The 21,309-nt window shown below is 38.7% G+C and overlaps 1 protein-coding gene and 1 long non-coding RNA gene across 5 annotated transcripts in view; one reads left to right on the top strand and one right to left on the bottom strand.

The window, feature by feature from the left end:
• The window catches only part of Ahctf1 (AT-hook containing transcription factor 1), a 65,343-nt gene extending 53,769 nt beyond the window's left edge, over window positions 1-11,574 (bottom strand). The window contains exons 1-3 of one of the 4 annotated variants that reach the window (XM_005326556.5): window positions 11,099-11,574; window positions 4,709-4,836; window positions 2,632-2,885 (exon numbers count right to left, since the gene is read on the bottom strand). In XM_005326556.5, coding sequence (XP_005326613.1) covers window positions 2,632-2,885; window positions 4,709-4,829 — 375 coding nt within the window. In that variant the 5' untranslated portion in view covers window positions 4,830-4,836; window positions 11,099-11,574. Of the gene's footprint in view, window positions 1-2,631; window positions 2,886-4,708; window positions 4,837-10,681; window positions 10,851-11,098 lie in introns of those variants that run through there. The other 3 variants (XM_040276700.2, XM_021727176.3, XM_040276699.2) reach the window with 3 other exon arrangements.
• Window positions 10,644-21,309, top strand: part of LOC120887207 (uncharacterized) — a 67,446-nt gene continuing 56,780 nt past the window's right edge. Inside the window, exon 1 of the long non-coding RNA XR_005730301.2 lies at window positions 10,644-10,899. This is a non-coding gene — a long non-coding RNA (uncharacterized LOC120887207). The remainder of the gene's footprint in view (window positions 10,900-21,309) is intronic.

Here is a 21,309-nt window from a genome sequence, read left to right as displayed (position 1 = left end):
AATATTAAAATCATGAAGCTGAATAACTGATGTTTACAAAGAGCTTGTTATGTGTCAGACATTGCATTAACTGGCTCATTTAAAGTTCACAATAATCCTCTGATACTGAACTATATGTAATTATCTATTGAAAGATGAAGTAACTGCAGTGCATTTAACCAACTTATAAAACATTTTAGCCAAGTTATATAAGCCATAAAAATCATTAAGTATAAAACTCAAATTGTTCTCAGGTCAGTGGAGTGGTATACATCTGCAATCCCAGCGACTTGGGAGGCTGAGGCAAAATGATCCAAAGTTCAAAGCCAGCTCTGCAACTTAGTGAGGCCCTGAGCAACTTAGCAAGACTGTCTCAAAATTAAAAATTAAAAAAATAAAAATAAAAAGGACTGGAGATGTGGCTTAGTACTTAAGTGCCCCTGGGTTCAATCCCCAGAAACAGAAAAAAATAATAACAAATCATTCCAGAAAAGTTTACTGTCTAATCCTTTTTTTTTTTAAATATTATCCTTATTTTACTAATTTACATACAGTGCTGAGAATCGAACCCAGTGCCTCATACATGCTAGGGAAGTGCTCTACTACTGAGCCACAACTCCAGCCCTACTGTCTACTCTTATCAAACACGCAATTTTTTTATTTGGGGGTGGGTAACCAGGAATTGAATTCAGAGGCTCTTGACCACTAATCCACATCCCCAGCCTTATTGTGTATTTTTTTTAAAGACAGGGCCTCACTGAATTGCTTAGGGCATTGGTAAGTTGCTGAGGCTGGCTTTGAACTTGTGATCCTCCTGCCTCGGCCTCCCAAACCGCTAGGATTATAGGTATATGCCACAATAATTGGATTAAAAACCCAATTTTAAGTCCTGTTTAGACTAAAGAGGGACAACCTTCTCTAAATGGGTTATATTCTAATAGACCTCACACAAAGCTTTGGCAATGACTAGATCAATTATTTAAGAAACTTATCCTTAGCTACTTTATGGAGTCATATTTTTCCCCTTCATCTCATAAATCAAATTTCAAATATTTGTACTGAATTGCCCATCTGCCCGCTACATTGCTCAGACTGGCCTCAAACTCATGGACTCAAGCAATCCCAGTACCTGGGAACACAGCCATCTGCCACCACAGCCAGCTTATATTTTATTTTAATTCACAAAACTAATTAGGTATGATATATGATGATTAAGTGGTTATTTCTACTCTACTACTGATGAATGTCTCGGAGAAAGGAAATTCAGTATCAGTAGCTTATGTGTTAATTTCAAAGTATTTTTCAGGCTATAATTTATTTTTACAGATAAAAGCCTGGGTGTCTCTATCATTAGTACACAAAACATTACGAAATGTTTCTAATTGTAAAAGGTGTACTCTCACGAATTTTCTAATTAATGTAATGTTATCTATAAATATTGAAATAACTTGTTTCCATCATACCAGTAAAACAGAGTGCATTCCTCATACAAATACTGTATGAAGTGATTATCAGTGTTAACCTTATTTTAGAAGAGGCAATTAAAAACATTTAGAAGATTTTATACCCTAACCAAACTTCCTTTGACTAATATCTATCATTAACCCACATTTTTCTTTCTCTTGGAGTCCCCCCTTCTTATGACATATCAAGCATCTACTCAAATGAGCAACCAGCAACTTATTATTGTTGAACTTATTAACTCTTGTTCCTTCTCAATTACTGTCATCCAAATGGTCAATGAGTCCTATCCATTTTAATTCCGAATATATTTTGAATCTGTACCTTCATTCTATAATCCTATCATTTCCTTGGTTCAGTTCATCATTATTGACCTGAACTACATACAACAGTGTCCTTTTTTTTTTTCCTCATAATTCCATTCCTGACAATCCAAGGACCTTTTTACATGAGAATTCTGCTTAAAAGATAAAAATATATCATCAGACATTGTAAGGCCCCTAATTATGAACCAGGCCATTCAAAATCTGAATTTTCCAAACCATTCCACTCTTCTATGATTTTATATTTGTATATGTGTTTGTGTATTTATAAGTATATTCTTTCATCAGGTATATACAGAAAAGTAACAATAAACCTGCTGAACAAACAACCCAACATTTAAAGTACTTCTATAGGTTCCACTGGGTAAGCTTGTTGATGTATGGAAGGCATAAATATATTAGAATTAATAAATGGTGATTATAAATAACACTATTATTTAGCTATAATATTAAAATTTTAATTTTATATTTTCCATATTGCTCCAAGGTTACACTCTCACTTTAAAGAGAAAAAAAAATTAAGAATCTAACATTAGATATATTGAGGGCCCTTATAGAACACAACTGGAGATAAAAACAAGACACAAGTGATATTTTTCACATAAACAAGTATTAGAATATTATCATTCATAACTTTTTACTTCAAAATTTTCTAATACTAATTATAATTATAATTAAATATTAAGTTCCTTTGATAGTAAGAGCATCTTGAACTCTTTTATTTTGAAATTTTTATTGAAGAATAACACATTTACATAAAAGTACACTGATAAGTGTACAGTAGCAATGAACTCTCTCAAAGTAAACACATTCCTGTAAACATTCAATTTTGAAAACAGACTATCCAGGTATCTGAAACAGTACCTACCCTTCCAGGAAGAACAACTGCTTTAACCACTCTTGATACACCAAGGTCATAAAGACAAAGAACACTTCCTTCTGCTTCTTCCAATCCTATTAACAATCCACTTCTCTTTTGCCAAAAGAATTCTTTCATTGCAAGGACTACAGGAGGCTGTTGATTTACTCCACTGAATCTATATGCAGACAACCGCTCTCCTGTTACAGAGTTTACTACCTCAAGTTGTGGACCACAAGCCAAGCAAGCAAGTCCATTTTTCCCTAAGGGGGAACAAAAAGCAAATATATTTCTTATTTTAATATTGTGTGCATACAACAAAACTCAACAGCAGTTAGCTCTTTTACATATAAATATATAATACACAGCTCATTACACAAACCTTTATAAATCATCTCCAAATTGAAACCTAAGCATTTATAAAACAGAAAGGTCCTCAAAAACAGTAGAATTAATTGAACGCACTGTGCACTCACATGAACTGAGAAACAATATGGTAGAAAAGAAAGAACAAAACTTGTGAAACATAAAATAAGCAACTATGACTACATTAACAAGCATTCAGTAAAGGCACCATTCTGCGTGCCTTTACTAAATGCTTATTAATGTATCATGGTGCAAAAATACATTTTTGCATTTATTCTTCATCAAAGCTCAATACGGAGATAAGGCAACTAAAGTTTAATGTAGTTTAACTTGTACAAAGTCAGTTAATTTCAAGGTAAAACAGTTCTAAAGGAGATCAAGTCTAACTAAAACTTGTGTTTAAGTACTACATTACAACTTAAAAATTTTAAACTTGGAGTTATGGTGGTTATAAAATAATTCTATTCCTGAAGAAATGATAATATACTGGTTGGTAGGAATGGACAGAGAAAAATGGATTGACTGGAGATAGATATCATCTCAGATAATTAGCTTGTTGACTAACTAGATATGGAGAGAACCAAGAATGGACCCTGAATGTTCCTTTGAACAACTAAATGAATGGTGATAACTTTACACTAAATTTGAGATGCATCCTGATAGGTAGCTACACATATATTTTATATAGTAGTACAAATTTTAGTTTAAGAAAATAGCATGGTATAGAGAGGACCCAGAATGCCAGGGTTCAAAGTTCTTTTCTGCCATTTGGTATCTGATCAAGTTACTTCATCTATGTAATTCTCAGCTACAAAGAAAAATGGTTAAATAGAACACATTTCTATCCTACCTTTATAAAAAGTTGCTTTTGTTCTTTGGGTTTTTTGGTACTGGAGATTGACCCAAGGGGGACTTTTTACCACTGAGCTATAACCCTAACCTTTTTTATATTTTGAAACAATGTCTTTCTAAACTGTTGAGGCTGGCCTTGAATTTAGAATCCTCCATACTTTGGTATGATTCTCTCCTGTATTACACAATCTGAAACCTACATACTAAGATCTTATTTATATTAGCAGAATTAGGAAATAAATCTTTCTAAAAATTTTTTTATCAACAAGGGATTATAATCAGATTTTTTCCACTCCTAAGACTGTTTAGGTTCTAATCTTCAAACTCATCACCAATAAAACTTTTACTGATTATTATATTATTTCTACTTTAAAAATACAGATATTTGATAACAGAAGCTACACACACACACACACACACACACACACACACACACATATGGTTTAAGGAAAAATTAACCATAATCCGTCAATCACAGATTCACTGCTTATGTGTCCTGAAATATACAGTTGTTGAATATGGAGTTATAGTCATTATAATAATTTTAACTGGGCATGGTGGTGCACAACTATAATCCCAAGCTAAGAAGATTCCATGTTCAAGGACAGTCTCAGCAATTTAACAAGCCCTAAAAAAAAAAAAAAAAACTCAGTAAAACCTTGTCTCAAAATAAAAAATAAATAAATTAAAAGTCTGGGGTATGGCTCAGTGGGGTTAAGCATCCCTGGGTTCAATTCTTGGTACTAAAACAAAACAACAAGAGACTTTACTGTATGTCCCTTTTAAAAATCCTACATTAAGGAAACTACAATATTTATTTATCTGATAGGTCAAACAAATGAGTAAACTTTCAGCAACATTATTTTACCTGCAGCAAACTTTCCACGAAGCACAGATTCTAATATTATTTCATCTTCTCTAAGAGCTTGAATAGTCACCTCTGGGAACTGCAGGAGACCACTAGTCACTTGAGCTGTTAAGTCTCGCATACTTCCACTGTAAATATTTTTAAAAGATAACATTATTATGATACATTTATACTATTGTATAATATACTTAATTACTTCCAGGCAGAAATATAGCAAGTAAGCAAGCCATCACACAAAGTGAACAAGGTACAACTAAAACCTGATTGTAAAATATGTAATATTTGTACCTATGAGGTGTTCTCTCCTAAAATATATTTCCCAAATGGCCTTAGGAAAACAAAAAGTATTAAGCCACATATCCAAAGGATATATATTATTTCCTAGATTCTTTGAAAATTGGCTCAATGTAAATTATCTTATTTTCTAACCTAGTTTCAAAGAATATACATGCACATACACACACAAGAAAACGGTATCTTTTTAAATTATCTCTTTAGTAAAAAGAAAGAAACTCCCTGAAAAATGTCCAAACCCACAGAAATACGAGAAATTGAATTTGGTATGTCTTTTATTAGGTAGGAAAAAAAAGTATCTAAAATTATCTTTTGTTTCCAATATATGAGACTAGATTTCCTTCCTAGCTGACCTATACCAATATTTAAAAAAAAAAAAAAGCTAATCAAAAGTATCTTTTTCCTCACCCCTATTAAATTCCACAGGGCTACATATCATCTTATGTAAAACAAACACTTATTGAATGGGATAGTCATAAAACTGTCTACTTTGACCTTGGTTCTTAGTCTACATAGAAAAATAAATTGTTTTCAAACAAATTTGTGACCAGACTCTAACCTATGTTATCCAAAAATCCTCATATGAAAAATTTATTATTAAGTAATAACTCTCAGGTTGGTAGAACTCTAAGCAACTCACAGAAGAAAACAAATATCCTTTGAAATCTCAAGAAATTCTCAAAGACGAAAGATCCAGAGCCAGGCACAGTGGTACATGCCTATAATCCCAGAGACTCAAGAGGGTGAGATGAGAATCATCAAGTTCAAGAAAAATAGAATAGTTTTATTTCATTTATCTACAACTAAAATTTAAAAAAGAAAAAAGTCACAGTGCATACAGAGAGAATGTGGAATTCCCATAACACTTGAACATTTTGCAGGACCCAGAGCAATTTAGTGAGACCCTATCTCAATAAATAAATAAATAAATAAATAACAGGATTGGAATGTGCCTCAGTGGGAAAACACTTCTAGGTCCAGTCTTCATCCAAAAAAAAAAAAAAAAAATCTAATCTAGTTGCTCAATAAATACACTGTCTACAGACAATAAAATAATTATATTTGGACACATAGTAAGAAAATTTCTACAAAATATTCTGTATACAGGATCTCTTCTCAAATACTTAGGGCCTGGCTAAATTGCTAAGTCTGGACTAGAACCACAATCCTTCTGCCTCAGCCTCCTGAACAGCTGAGAATACAGATGAGTCAACACTGCCAAACTGAATACACAATGCTTGATTTCTTCTTAAGGTCTGTGTCCCCCAAGTAGCTATGTAATCTTTTAAAATTTGTACAAAATACTCATGTTGAGCCAGGGGCAGGCAGATGTCTGTAATCCCAGCTACTCAAGAGGCTGAATCCTCCCAGAGGAGAATAAAAAGTCCCAGGCCTGGCTCAGCACCTTAGTGAGGGCCTAACAAGTGAGACCTTGTTTCAGAAATAATAAAGGGGCAAGGGATGTAGCTAGGTGTAAAGGCCACCTGGGTTCAACCTCAATACCAAATAATAAAAAGAGTAATAAAATATTTTGTCTAGAGAACTAGTAACACTTCAGTACATTATTAAAAATTTGATATCAAAAGTCACTGTACAGCCGGGCGCAGTGGCGCACCCTTGTATTCCTATCGGCTCCGGAGGCTGAAGCAGGAGAATTGAGAGTCCAAAGCCAGCCTCACCAACAATAAGGCACTAAAACAACTCACGGAGTCCCTGTCTCTACATACAATACAAAATAGGGCTAGGAATGTGGCTCAGTGGTCGAAAGCTCCCTCAGTCCCTGCTCCTCCCGGCATCCAAAAGTCACTGTACATGGGGCTGGCAGTTGCAGATTGCTGGTGGGGGGCTTGCCAGGATGTATGAGGCACTGCCGTTCATCCCTCCGCAACACACAAAAATAGAATAGTTTTATTTCATTTATCTACCACTAAAATTTAAAAAAGAAAAAAGTCACAGTGCATACAGAGAGAATGTGGAATTCCCATAACACATAGCACACCTGTCCTCCCTGGTAAAATCCTCGAAACACTTAAACTTACCAGTAATTTCGACTCTCTCACAGACCCTTTGCCATCCAAGCTCACAAAAGACAGTTCTTAAAATTCACACACTAGAGGATATCAGGGGCAAACTCAAGTTCAGAGTTTCCAAAGTTCATCCGTTTTCTACTAAGAGCTCATACACTCACAACGGTTTCTCCAACTATTTAAAAAAACATGGCGGTCGGGCGGTAAGTGCGTGCTTAGAACGCGCGAGGCCCTGGTTCGACATGGACCCTCAAAAGTAAACAAAAACAAAATAACGCTCCTTTCCTATAACTGTACACCTCTAGTTTGAACCTCTTTGGCTCTCATAACGAAATTAACGTATCCATTCACAAAACGAATCCAGTGCAGCAACAGCAAAATAATTATTCAGCCCTGTGTGGTAGTCACGCCTGGAATCCCAGTAATCTGAGTCTGAGCAGGAAGATCACAAGTTCGAGACCAGCCTCAGCAACTTTTGAGGGCCTAAACAACTAAGTGAGAGCCTGTCTGAAAAATAACATAAAGGGCTAGGATGTAGCTAAGTGGTAAATTGTCCCTGGGTTCTGTCCCCAGTAACAAAATGACAATAATAATTATGTTGTTTTGGAAACCAATGACACTGCAGTACAATATTGAAAAACTAGTATTCAAAGGCACACAGGGGGCTATGGCTGAAGCTCACCAGCAGAGTGCTTGGCTAGCACATGTAAGGCACTAGATTGGATGCTCAGCACCACAAAAAAATTAATAAATAAAAATTTTTAAAAAAGTTACACAGTACATGGATCTGCACTTGTAGCTCACAGGTAGAGTACTATCCAGCTTCTGTCAAGCACTGCCTTAGATCCTTCCGCACCACATAAAAATAAAATAATAGCATTGTCTATCTACAACTAAATTTAGAAAAGAAAAAAGTCACAGCCCATACAGAGACTGGGGAATTTCCTTAACACTTAGCACACTTATCCTCCCTAATAAAGTCCTCCGAAACAGGTAAAGTTACCAGTCACTTCGACTCACAAAAGACAATTCTTAAAATTCACGGATTGTAGGATATCAAGGGCCCGGAGCTGCTGCAAACACCTATAATCCCAGCAGCTAGGGAGGTTAAGACAGGAGGATCCCAAGTTCAAAGCCAGCCTTAGCAAGGGCTAGGTGCTAGGCAACTCAGCGATGACTAATAGGAGATGCAGCTCAGTGGTCCAATAACCCTAAGGTCAATCCCTAAAACCAACAATTAAAAAATAAAATTAAAATAAAAGTCACAGTATATGGGCCAGCACTTGTAGCTCTGTACTAGAATCCATTGTCCAGCATGTATGAAGCACTGCATTTGATCCCTCCGCAATTCGCAAAAATAAATTTTTAAAGGTATTTTGTGTATTTAAAACTAAGACTCTAAAAACAAAATAAATAAGTCACAACAAGAGAGAGTGTGAATTTCCCGTTAACATTTAACACATCTGCTAAAATCCTCCAAAACACTTAAACTTACCAATTTCGACTCTCACAGACCCTTTGCCATCCAAGCTCACAAAAGACAGTTCTTAAAATTCACACACTAGAGGATATCAAGGGCAAACGCAAGTTCAGAGTTTCCAAAGTTCATCCGTTTTCTACTAAGAGCTCATACACTCACAACGGTTTCTCCAACTATTTAAAAAAACATGGCGGTCGGGCGGTAAGTGCGTGCTTAGAACGCGCGAGGCCCTGGTCCGACATGGACCCTCAAAAGTAAACAAAAACAAAATAACGCTCCTTTCCTATAACTGTAGGCCTATAGTTTTAACCTCCTTGGCTCTCATAACAAAATTAACGTATCCATTAACATATCCAGTGAACCAATAGCAAAACAAATCGTGCTTCCCTGAGCGGCAGTCACACCTGTAATCCCAGTGACTTTGGATGCTGAGACAGAAGGATCAAAAGTATGAGGACAGCTCAGCAACTTAGTGAGAGCCTAAGAAACTGAGACCCGGTCTCTAAAACAATATAGAGGATTAGGGATGTAGCTAAGGGTAAAGTGCCCCTGGGTTTTATTTTATCACCAGTAACAAAATGACAATAATAAGAATGCTGTTTTGGGAACCAATGACACTACAGTACAAATATTTAAAAACTAGTATCAAAAGTCACAGTACATGAGCCTGAACTTTTGTAACTTGGTGGTGGTACAGCTTTCGCCCAGCTTGTATGGGGCACTGTCTTTGATCCTCAGCACCACATATAACAACTAAAAAAAAAACATATTTTAAGAAATAAATATTGTGTCTATCTAAAACTAAAAATAGTGAAAAATCAAAAAATAAAAAGTCACAATACAATGAGAATGTGGATTTCCCATAACACTTCCCACACTTGTCCTCCCTGGTAGAATCCTCCAAAACAGGTAAACTCACAACTAATTTTGTCTCTCCTTATAGATCCTTTACAATGAAAGTTCACAAAGATAGTTCTTAACATTCATGGACTCTAGAATATCAAGAGCAAACTCAAATTCAGAGTTTCCAGAGGACCTACGTTTTCTTATAAAGATACACTTTCAACCATTTCTCCAAGTATTTAATTTAAAAAAATCGTAGACAGGCAGTGCAGTGCATGTTTATAATGTGCAAGACCCTGGTTCATATCCACTATCAAAAATAAAAGAAACAGGGCTGGGGTTGTGGCTCAGCAGTAGAGCGCTAGCCTTGCATGCGCTAGACCCTGGGTTCAAGTCCTCAGAACCACATAAAAATAAAATAAAGGTATGGTGTCGACTACAATTAAAAATAATATTTTTTAAAAAATAAACAAAAGAAAGCTCCTTTCCTACAACTGCATACCTTTAGTTTGAACTTCCTTGTATTTCATAACAAAATTAACATATCCCCTCATAAAACAAGTGAACCATAACAAAAGTAATAGTTCAGCCCTGTGCAGGTGACCAACCCTGTAATCCCTGTGACTTGAGGCTGAGGCAGGGGTGTTTGCGGTCAGCTCAGCCACTTGGCCAGACCCTAAGCAACATAGGGAGACTGTCTCAAAATAGAAATTTAAAAGGGATGGGGGTACAGCTCAGTGGTAAAGCGCCTCGGCATTCAATCCTAGTGTACACACACACACACCCTCTCAAAAGGAGTCGTCCAACTTAAGGAGACCCTGTCTCAAAATAAAGAGATGTGACTATGCTGGAATGTGGCTTAATGGTGAAGTGCCCCTGGTTTCAATTGGTACCAAAAAAAGGAAAACTCTAAATATTTGATGGGAATGGTGACGCACACTTGTGATCCCAATGACTCTGGAGGCTGAGGCAGTAGGATCGCAAGTTCGAGGCCAGTTTCAGCAACTTACCGACCTCAGATCTTAAAATTTAAAAAATGAAAAGGGCTGTATGTGGCTTAGTGGTACAGCGCCCCTGGTTTCAATCCCCGGGACTCACCCCCGGCCCCCCAAAAAGAAACATAGAACAGAAAAAACTTTTAAAGGCTGGGGATGTAGCTCAACAGTAAAGCGCCCCTGGGTTTGGTCCCCATTACCCAGAAAACAAAAACATAAAACCCCCACTGCAAGCCCTCCTATTAATTGGAAGTCTCTTTTATCAGGGTTCGCTCAATGCACGCCGCACGTTTTCCAATCTCGGGACAAACTTTCTTCCCTGCCCCGGACTCACCGGAGGCAGGCCCAGGAACGTGTGGAATACAGGCCAACGTAAGACAAACTCAGAGAGCCAGCAGCCTCCCCGGGGGGAAGGCCCGCCAAGGTTTCAACCGCACGGGGCAACAACAGTGAAGAAGCCGTCCCGGGCGGGTCAGGATCCCGCTGCCAGGGCGGGAAACGAACACCGAGACAGTCCGCCGCAGCCGCCATGTGCCGCCACTCCATCTCGAAGTAGGTTATATAACACAACGGTCGAACGCTGGAGCGTGCAGTACCCGCCGCCGCTCGCGTCCGCCCCCTCGGGCCCGTTCCGTGCGGGCATGCGTCCGGCCTAGGCCCCACGAGGCGCCGCGCGGGGACAAGCTGGGCCCAGGCCGCGCCGACCCGCCCTCCGCCGCGCGGCCCAACCCCCGCCTTCCCTTCCCCCTACCTGAGAAGGGCGGGTGACCCAGCCGCCGCGGCCGCCGAGTCCCGGGGGGCGCGAGGCCAGGCGTGAGCTCCTCCGCGCGGGTCCGTCACAGCATCTCCCGGGAAACACGGGCTGGGCACACAAGCCTCCGCCCCGCGGAAGCTGCTTCTCTGCTTGTCGGCCTGCGACCTCCCGGCCACCTCAGAGCCACACACACCCGCCCCCCCACGAGAGTGCTTTCGCCGGCTGCAGGCCTGCACACTGCTCAGCGGCTAAAACGCAGACACTGCCCCGCCTCGGTGCTGAGTCTTGCCCCTCGCGACTCTGCTGCCTAGTCTTGGACAGCGCCGGCGCTCCTCTGCGTATTACCCTGGGCGGACAGACGGAGTCCCACACACACCCGAGAGGGGAGGGAAGGGGAGGGGAAAGGGAGGAGGAGGGCAGAGAAGGAGGAGAGGAGGAGGGGAAGAGAAGAGGAGATCGCGGCTATGGAGACCAAGTTCTCGCGAGGGTTCCGACCTCGCGCGCCGGCTCCGCGGGAATTTTCAAACTTTCCGTGAAAGTAAGTTCGGCGGGAGGAAGAGGAAAAGAAGCTGCATCTGGAAGAGCGGCTAGTTTACAAAAATTAGGATCTCCCGGCCTTGGATGAGCTAAGGGGGAGAAAGACTACAAACCCCATAGTGCCCTGCGCGTCGACCGGCTCTGGCGGCCCGGCCTGTGCGCCGGGTGTGGCGTCGGGAGTGGTAGTTTTCGCCTGAGGTCGCGCCGGGCGGAACTCGGTGCTACTCCTGCTGGCTAGGGTGTCTTGCCCGGGAGAGTCCCGGCGCTATCTTCTCGCGCATCCTGCTGGCTGACGGGTGGTAATCTTTTCCCCATTGGCTGATATATTTACCCCGTTTTTCGTCCTATGTCCTGACTTTCCATGCCAAAAGCGGGCCTCCAGACCCCTAGGGAAAAGCTTTTTGCCTTTCCTACGTGTTTCTTCAGATATTCTACCCTGTTTTCACGGCCGAAGGTGCCGCCTAGCCTAATGTTTTTCGTCAAAAATTTGCTTGGAGCTGAAGGTATATCAGTGGTAGAGCGCGTGCCCGGTGTGCAAGAGGTCCTCGGTTCAATCCCCAGCACCATAATAATAATAATAATATAGATAATAGAGAAATTACCCCAAATCTCTTACCATTTTTGGTTTGTATCTTCCTTTAAATCTAATCCTAGCAGAGGGCTGGGGCTGGGGCTCAATAGTAAAGGGCTTTCCTCACACGTGTGAGGCACTGGGTTAGACCCTCAGCACCACATAAAATTATAGGAAGCTACTGTTTTAAAAAAAAAAAAAAAAAAAAGCGAGTCCCAGCAGGGTTGGGTTCGTGGATCAGTGGTGGAGCGCTTTCCTAGCATGCATGAATAACAGGTTCGATTCTCACCACCGCAAATATAAATAAACGGTCCATCGTCAACTGAAAAAAAAAAACTAGTCCCAGCACCAAATATGTGCAATACTAAGTAGTAAATCAAATATACTAAGTGGTAAATCGAATAAAAACGAGGTAGAATGAGGATTCTAACAGGCCCCTTTGGGGTGGGGAGGGCGGTATCCACCACACACAAAAAAAAGAAGAGTTAAAAGAGTACCTCCTTCCACTTATGCAATAAAAGTTTTTTCTTTAGCAGGGTGCCCTAGCACAAGCCTGTGATTACTGGCGTCTTGGGAGGCTGAGACAGGAGGATTGCAAGTTAAAAGCCAGCCTTGGCAATTTAGCGAGGCCCTAAGCAACTCAGCAAGACCCTGTCTCTAAATAAAATATAAAAAAGAGCTGAGGGTGTAGCTCAGTAGTTAAGCACGCCTGGGTTCAATCCCTGATACAAAAATAAAAGAGGTTTTTGCTTATTGTAAGTTGTCTTAATTTTCTGTGTGAGGAGGGGGATGCTGGGCATGCTCTACCTCTGAGATACACCTGCAACCCAATGGACCTCTTCAAACAGAAAACATCCTTCTCTCATATATGCTGATTTATGTTCTTGCTCTGCTCCACATTGTACACTTCCATCTTTTGAAACTACTTTATGCTCAATTCTTAAGTGCTGTTTTTAGCAGTCAAAAGACAATTTTCAACCCAGGTGTGCTGTCTGGTGAGATGAAAGTCAAACATCCTTTGGAATAACAGGAACTGGATCAGAGGATTGACTGAATCATAAAAAGACATTTATTAACCTTGCTGTAAAATCCCTTCTGAAACCAGAATGGAGACACAGGCCTGTAATCCCAGGAGGCTGAGGCAGGAGGGTGGCAAGTTGGAAGTCAGCCTTACCTACTGCAAGTCCCTAAAAAACTTAATCAAGACCCTGTTTCCCCACCCCAATCAATCAATCAATCAATCAATAAAAAGAACTGGGGATGAGCTCAGTTGTAAAGTACCCCTGGGTTCAATTCCCCACTACCACCAAAAACAAACAAAAAACTTCTGATTGTAAAATTTAAAAGTCTATCTCATTATTATTGAGATAGTCAACTTTCTACATGGTCTTGCAGATTTTAATATTTCCATCATTACCAAGAGACTGAGTTCTGAATGATTGCTTATAGTATGGACCAACACTACCTGTTCTATTTTATTTCACTACATACTTCCTAAGAATCCTTTCTTTGCTCTCCCTTTCAGGGTCTCCCAGCCTTTTCTCATCCTGTCTAAATCTAAATGTTCATCAGAGGCCCATGAATCACTAAAAGTTTACATTGAAAATATATGGCTGTGTTATTTTATGTCTCTTTCCCCTTTTTGCCCTTGGTTCTCTCCACCTACCCACAAAACCCCTATACACTGGGGGGGAAAAAAAACAGCTACACTGGGAACACAGACTGCATCTTTTGAAAATGTTTCTTTCATAGCTACTGCTTTTTAAATTACCTTATAAACTCAATTTCCACTTGAAAGCTCTCCTTTTCTTTCAGTCATGTAAGCATATGCCACATTCTTTTAATTTCAAGATAGGTTAGCAAATGTCAAATGAAAAAAATAATCTAAGTTTGGTAGTCAAAGGAGTTTGGCAAAAGCTAATTAAATAAAATTAAATATTTCTTTTATGTAATACTTCCCTACCTTTAATATGCTTGGCATTTCCCAAAGTTGTTTGACCATGGCATCTATTTATACATGAAAACATTTTGCCTCATTAGTGTTCCACACAACAGACTTTGGTAAACATAGCTCCAAAGATTTCTCTTTTTGAATGAAGCATAAGTAATGAAAAGAATGTGATCATTTGGAGCTGAATAAACTTGTTTTTAATGCTTTTCACTACTTCTAGCAACATGACTTTAATTAGGTTACTTCATTCTTTGAGCCTTTCTCAGTTAAGAAAAGATGTTATTTACTGTACTTCCTTTTTTAAAGATTAAAAAAAAAATCAGGCACCAAGCTCAGAAACTCATTTCTTTTAATCCATGCCTTCATTAAGATACAATAATATTAATAAAAAGGACCAGGAAACAATAATGGTAATAACTAATACAGACCCTAATGCTTTCATTTGGAGTATTTTATTCAAGAGACAATATTTCAGTTCCAATCTAGCATCCTGGAGTGACTGACAGCCATCTAATTTCAGGGAATTTGGACCTTATTGAAGTGTCACGAATTAGATCTCCATTTGTTCCTCACTACATTCCAATGATGACACAGTGGATGACATATAAAGAAGTGCTAAAGTAATTGTTTAGTGAATAAGTAAATACTTACAATTTCACCAAGTTAGAAAATATACAATATTTTATTAATAAGGGACTCTAAAAATGTTCTAGGTCAAGCAGTTTTTGGTAGATGGGAGAATTAATTGTCAAATGATTTGCCACAAATATTTTGAAACAGGTAGAATTGGTTTTATTTTTAAAACAGATGCTGAGCTGGAGGTGGTGGCACATGCCTGTAACCTCAGTGGTTCAGGAGGCTAAGGAAGGAGGACCACAAGTTCAAAGTTACAGTGTTGAAGGATTAGAAAAGAAGCTCTAGAGCCTTTCAGTCTGATGATCAGGATAGTTTCAAAATATAAAATACACTCCCACTAACTCTGTAAGACTTAAATGGAGTCATAATGCAGAAACATTAAAGGATAAAATGATGTGTGAAAAGCAACTTTGGCAGACTCCCATATATTTCCATCTGATTTGGAAACCACAGGTTATATAGAATAAATCTCAACAAGCCATTCTGTGAGAATGGCAAGCAGAATCTTTAAGAACCAAGTGCTTTTGGTGAAGTTATTTAATTTGAAGCATGTCTTTTTTTAGGGGGGGATACCCTTCAAGACTGCACACTGTCTACCTCCTGGAGAGAAGATCTGAAATAGTATCTCCTTTCATCATTGTAGCCTTCAACACCCCCAAACCAGGGATTCACAGACCAGAGCCAGCCTGAGTGAACTGTGTCCTATTCTAGACCAGACTAATAATTTAAATGCAATAGGGTCAGCCCTTCCAGTATATGACTTAAAAGCAACATTCTCCTGAGATTTCCCTTGAATATATGAAACACTTTGGGAAGCAACATATTATCAAGAATACAAACAACAATAAATGTGGGGGGAACGGTACACTCATACCTTGCTAGTAGGACTGCAAATTGGTGCAACCATAATGGAAAGCAGTATGGAGGTTCCCCAGAAAACTTGGAATGGAACCACCATTTGACCCAGCTATCCCACTCCTTGGTTTATACCCAAAGGACTTAAAATCAGCATATTACAGTGATGCAGCCACAACAGTGGTTATAGCAGCTAAATTTACAACAGCCACACTATGGAACCAAACTAGGTGCCCTTTAACAGAAGAATGGATAAGGAAAATATTATTTTATATATATATATATATACACACACACACACACACACATATATATATATACACACATACATATATATATGATGGAATATTACTTAGCCTTAAAGAAAAATAAAATTATGGCATTTACCAGTAAATAGATGGAGCTGGAGAATATCATGCTAAGAAAAATAAGCCAATCCCCAAAAACCAAAGGCCAAATGTTTTCTCTGATATGCAGATGCTAATTCACAATAAAGGAGGGGGGGCTTGGGAAGAATAGAGTTACTTTAGGTAGAGGGGAGTGAAGGGAGGAGAGGCAGTGTGGGGATAGGAAGGACAGTAAAATGAATCAGACATTATTGCCCTATGTACATATATAATTATATAACCATGGGATTCTACATCATAAACAACCAGAAGAATGAGAAATTATAATCCATCTATATAAGATGTATCAAAGTGCATTATACTATTGTATATAAGTAATTAGAACAAATAAAAAAATAAAAAGCATTAAAAAACGAAACATGAAAAGCACTGAATGTGGACAAAAGAGGTATAAATTTGATCTTGACCTAAGAAGCTACCCTTTGCTATCGGTGCATCCATGGAAAGGGAACTTCCACTGTCTAAGCCTCAGTTTCCTTACTTGTTGTGAGGCTTATGTGTGAAAATATGTAGTAAATTTTCTACAGTTACCAAATATTTGCTATTATATGACTAATTTAAGATATTAAGAGCAGTAAAATTCCCTGGGCTCAGTGGGGCATGTCTATAATTCCAGCTATTGAGTAGACTGAGCAAGATTGCAAGTTTGAGGCTAACCTGAGCAATTTATTCAGATCCTAAGCAATTTAGCAAGGCTCTATTTCAAAATAAAAAATAAAAAGAGCTGGGGATGTAGCTGAGTGATCAAGCACTTTCCTAGCACATATGAACCCCTGGATTCAGTCCCCAGTGTCAAAAAAAGAAAAAGAAAGGAAAAAGAAAATGCTTTTCACTTTCCTGTGTCTTTGGGATGGAGATATAGTTCAGTGGTAAAAGACTTTCCTAAAAAGACTTTCCTAGCATGTACAAGGCCCTGAGTGTGACCCTGAACACTCCAAAATTTTTAAATAAGAACAATATATGATAAGATGGGATATATTTCTCCATTGTTTTGGATGAATTGTTCTACATAGATGTCAGGCTATTTTCTTTTTTTTTTTTTTTTTTTTGGCATACTGGGGATTGAATCCAGGGGACTTAACCACTGAACCATATCCCTAGCCTTTTTCTATTTTTTAATTTTGAGATAATTACTTAGGGCCCCCTAAGCTGCTGAGGTTTGCCTTGAATTTGCAGTCCTCCCACTTCAGTCTCCCAAGTTGCTGGGATTACAGGTATATGCCACTGCACCCAGTTTGTCAGGCTATATTCTTTTACATTGCTGGTCATTGACTTTTCTTTTTCTTTCTTCTTTTTTTCCTTAAAATGAGATTTTGCTATTCTGCTCAGGCTGGTCTTGAACTCCTGGGCTCCAGCAATTCTCCTACCTCAGCCTCCCAAGTGGCTGGGACTATAAGTACATGCTGCCACATCTGGTTTGGTTGTTGATTTTGAAGGTTAGTCCACATATATAATTATAGATTATCAGAATGAAGAGGCCTCTTAGACATTAATAAATCAGACTTATTTCAATAAGATTTTTGCCCAAAATCCTATTTTATTTTTGACCATCCTAGATAATGAATAGGGTTCCTAAGTCCCTATTTCTCATTTTCTTCTCTAGAAAAACATACATTACACTTTAGAAACAGCTGCTTAAAAAATTAATAAAATCTATTCTGCTCACTTTAAGACACCAACAAGGATAATTAGATTGGAAACAAAACAGTGTAGATGTGAAACAGACACAAACCAAACATTTCCAGCTTAATGAACCAGAAAAAAATAATCTTATGTTACTGTGTAATTGCTGCTATTATCTAATGTGTTGGCACCAAGTTCACAGAGGGACCCTCCAGACAAAGGAAGTTAATGAACGACGTTGCTATTTACACATAGAGAAGTCTGCGGCCTTGAAATAGGAAAGGGGACAAGGATCTGTTACAGCATCTATCACACTGTATTCTAATTACTTCTTGTAAGTTATCTTTCTGACTACACTGTGAGCTTTGTTAGCGCACAAACAATGTCTTTGTCATCTTTTTCCTTCAACATTCAGAGAGAACCTCACATATGTTCATTCACTTTTTTTTTTAATGAATGAATGAATACATTTTCTCTTCTACTCACAGAATTAGGAGAACAAGACAAAAGAAAAAAGAGGTATTTGTTGAAAAAAACATAGGTGAATTTTCCTTTAGAAATAGGTTCTGTAAGAGCTGTGGGGCTTTTTGTTTGTTTATTTTGTGGGATGCTGGGGATTAAACCAGGGAACTATCAGTTGCTAGGCAAGCATTTTACCATTAAGCTGCACCCCCCAGCCCCAAGAGCTCTGTTTTAATTTACAAGCAGCCAACTCTGCTGGTTAGACTTGATGGAGATGCATGCTGAGCATGAAATCTAGGCACTGTATTCAAGCAAAATTATCTTCAAAGCGGCTCAAAGTTTTCACAGAGTAGCTCCTTGAGATATGGTTTGTGCTAAGGTGTTAAAAATTTCTGGTTGAAACTTGTTTGAATTAGAGAACTCTTCCTATGTCTTGTCATGTGAAACTTTAGATGCCCTGTGAAGGTTCAGATGAGAAAAAAATGACAATAATCTAAAGCAATACATGGTAAGTTATCAGCCCTTACTTTCTTTTACGTTTTTATTTTTATTTCATTGCCTTGCCCTTAAAAGAGTTAGCACCTGGGTGTAGTGGTATATGTCTATAATCACAGGAAGCTGAAGCAGGAGGATCTCAAGTTCTAGACTCAGCAATTTAGCAAGGCCCTAAGCAACTTAAAGAGACCCTGTCTCACAAATAAAATATAAATAAGGCTGGGGATGTGGCTAAATGGCTAAAAGCCCTGGGTTCAATCCCCAGTACCAAAAAAAAAAAAAAAAAAAAAAGAGAGCAACAAAAATGCTAAATCCAGGGCTGGCATGTGGCTCAAGGGGTAGCACACTAGAGTGAGGCACTGGGTTCAATTCTCAGCACCACTTAAAAATAAAAATAAAGATATTGTGTCCACCGAAAACTGAGAAATAAATATTTTTTTAAAAAATGCTAAACCCTTCACACATAATGAGGTCATCATTCTCATGCCATCACATTTTAGTCTTTTGACCTTCAATAATCCCTATTCCTCAGTCCAGGTTTTCACATTGACCATCCTGATTATTACTTCTTCTTTTTTTAACTTTTTTTTAGTTGTAGATGGACACAATATCTTTATTTATTTATTTATTTATTTTTTATGTGATGCTGAGGATCGAACCTCACACCTGCCATGCAAGCACTCTACCACTGAGCTACAGCCCCAGCCCCCTGATTACTTCTTGACTGATAGGCCTATCACTTTGTGATAAGAGTGTCTCCCATCACCAAAGAAGGTGGCACATGCCTATAATCCCAGAAGTTTAGGCAGGAGAATCACAAGTTTGAGGTCAGCCTCAGCAATTTAACAAGACCCTCAGCAACTTAGTGACTCCTGACTCAAAATAAAAAATAAATTGAAAAAAAAAGGATGTGGCTTAGTGGTAAAACTCCCCTGGGTTCAATCCCCAGTACAAGAAAAAAGTGTCTCCTATGTACACCATGAAAATTTGCTGTTGTCTTCCTACAGTGTTTTTACTTTTATTCTCTTCCAAAGCCCTGGCTTGTTCTTGCCTTTTGCCACTTTTTTGAACCATGTGTCCTATTGTTTTCTTACGTTTTAGACCATTTGATTTATGTCACTTTTAGTCTCCTGAAAAATTTCCTTACCCAGTTGGGTTTAAATTTTTTTCTGACTTTTTTTTTCTTTTTTAAATTAAATTTAATTTTGTTCACACAAATTGAGCACAACTTTTCATTTCTCTGGTTGTATGTGATGTAGAGTCCCACCACCATTCATGCAGTTATACCCATACATAGGGGTAATATTGTCCACCTCATGCTACCATCTTCCTCTCATTTCCTGACATTTATACAGCCAATCCTTGTGCTGATTTTTGAAGATTGAAAGGAGGGATGAGATGAGAGAGTGGCATCTGGCTTTCTCAAGAAGACTGCACCATAGACAATAGTCTTGGCCTTGGAGGAAACTTGGCAATGCCAGGACTCCTAGGGCTCATCTGTCTCAAGGAGGAGAACCACATTCCTAGGAAGTTTATATATATATATATATATAAATCCAATTTATTATGCATTTATAACAGTGGGTATATCTTTGCCTTGACTAGGATCCCTATGTGCCCACCTGATCCAAGGCACTCCCACCACGTAAAATAGTGAAATATATGGGAAACTGAGTAAGCAAAAGATTGCTTAAAGAACATGAAATCAGAGAGTAGGGGGTAGGGGAATAGTTTTGAGGGATGTTTCATCAAGGTCTGGGAAGCCTAATGACTCACAATTGCCTCTCAATAGAGAACAGTCTGTGCTGGATAAATACAGCCAACTCCACGTCTCTGACTTCCTTTCCCACACCAGGGTTGCCACTGCCATTCTGAACACAAAGTCAATCAGACAGGGCACAATACAACAGATGGGGTTTCACTGTGAAACTGCAGTCAGGCTTTCGTCCTGGGATTGTTCCCAGGGCACTGTGAGTGGTGTATTGGTTATGTTCACACTTTTCAGCCACACATTTATTCTGCAATCTCTTGATTCACACCTGCTGATGGGTGATTGAGTTTGTGCTCTGTGTGAATTATTGTTATACACTGTTCCTGTCCCTCAGTAGCCATGGGGGATTGGATCCAGGAACCCTGAGGATACCAAAATCTGAGGATATGCCATTATATAAAATGGTGTTCCATTTTAATGTAACTTATGCATGTCCTTCTGTATCGTTTTAATTATGTCTAGATTATTTATAATGCCTAATAAAATGTAAGTGCTATGTAAATAGGGTAATGGCAAGAATAAACAAGTCTGTACACAGTTAGCCCAGATACAATTTTTTCACAGATATTTTTTATTTTCAGTTGGTAGAATCCACGGATGTAGAACCCATGGATACTGGGGCCAATTATATTGTCTCTTTTTGTTTGTGTGTGCCTGTGAGGCAAGCACTCTACCAACTGAGCTATATTCTCAGCCCAACTATATTGTCTTTTTCACATTGCAAGCAAATGTCTCAAAATAAATAAATAAATGAAAGGGCTATGCATGTAGCTCAGTGGTAGAGCACTGCTGGGTTCCAGTACTGCAAAAAATAAATAAATTTGAAATCCAACTCCTGCTAGATGTATTACTACTATGTTAATCAAGTATAGTCATCAATTACATACTAAAATTGTGTTT

This window comes from Ictidomys tridecemlineatus, chromosome 10 (assembly GCF_052094955.1).
Source record: "Ictidomys tridecemlineatus isolate mIctTri1 chromosome 10, mIctTri1.hap1, whole genome shotgun sequence".
Taxonomy (NCBI): domain Eukaryota; kingdom Metazoa; phylum Chordata; class Mammalia; order Rodentia; family Sciuridae; genus Ictidomys; species Ictidomys tridecemlineatus.
This window is presented reverse-complemented; position numbering and strand designations above follow the sequence as displayed.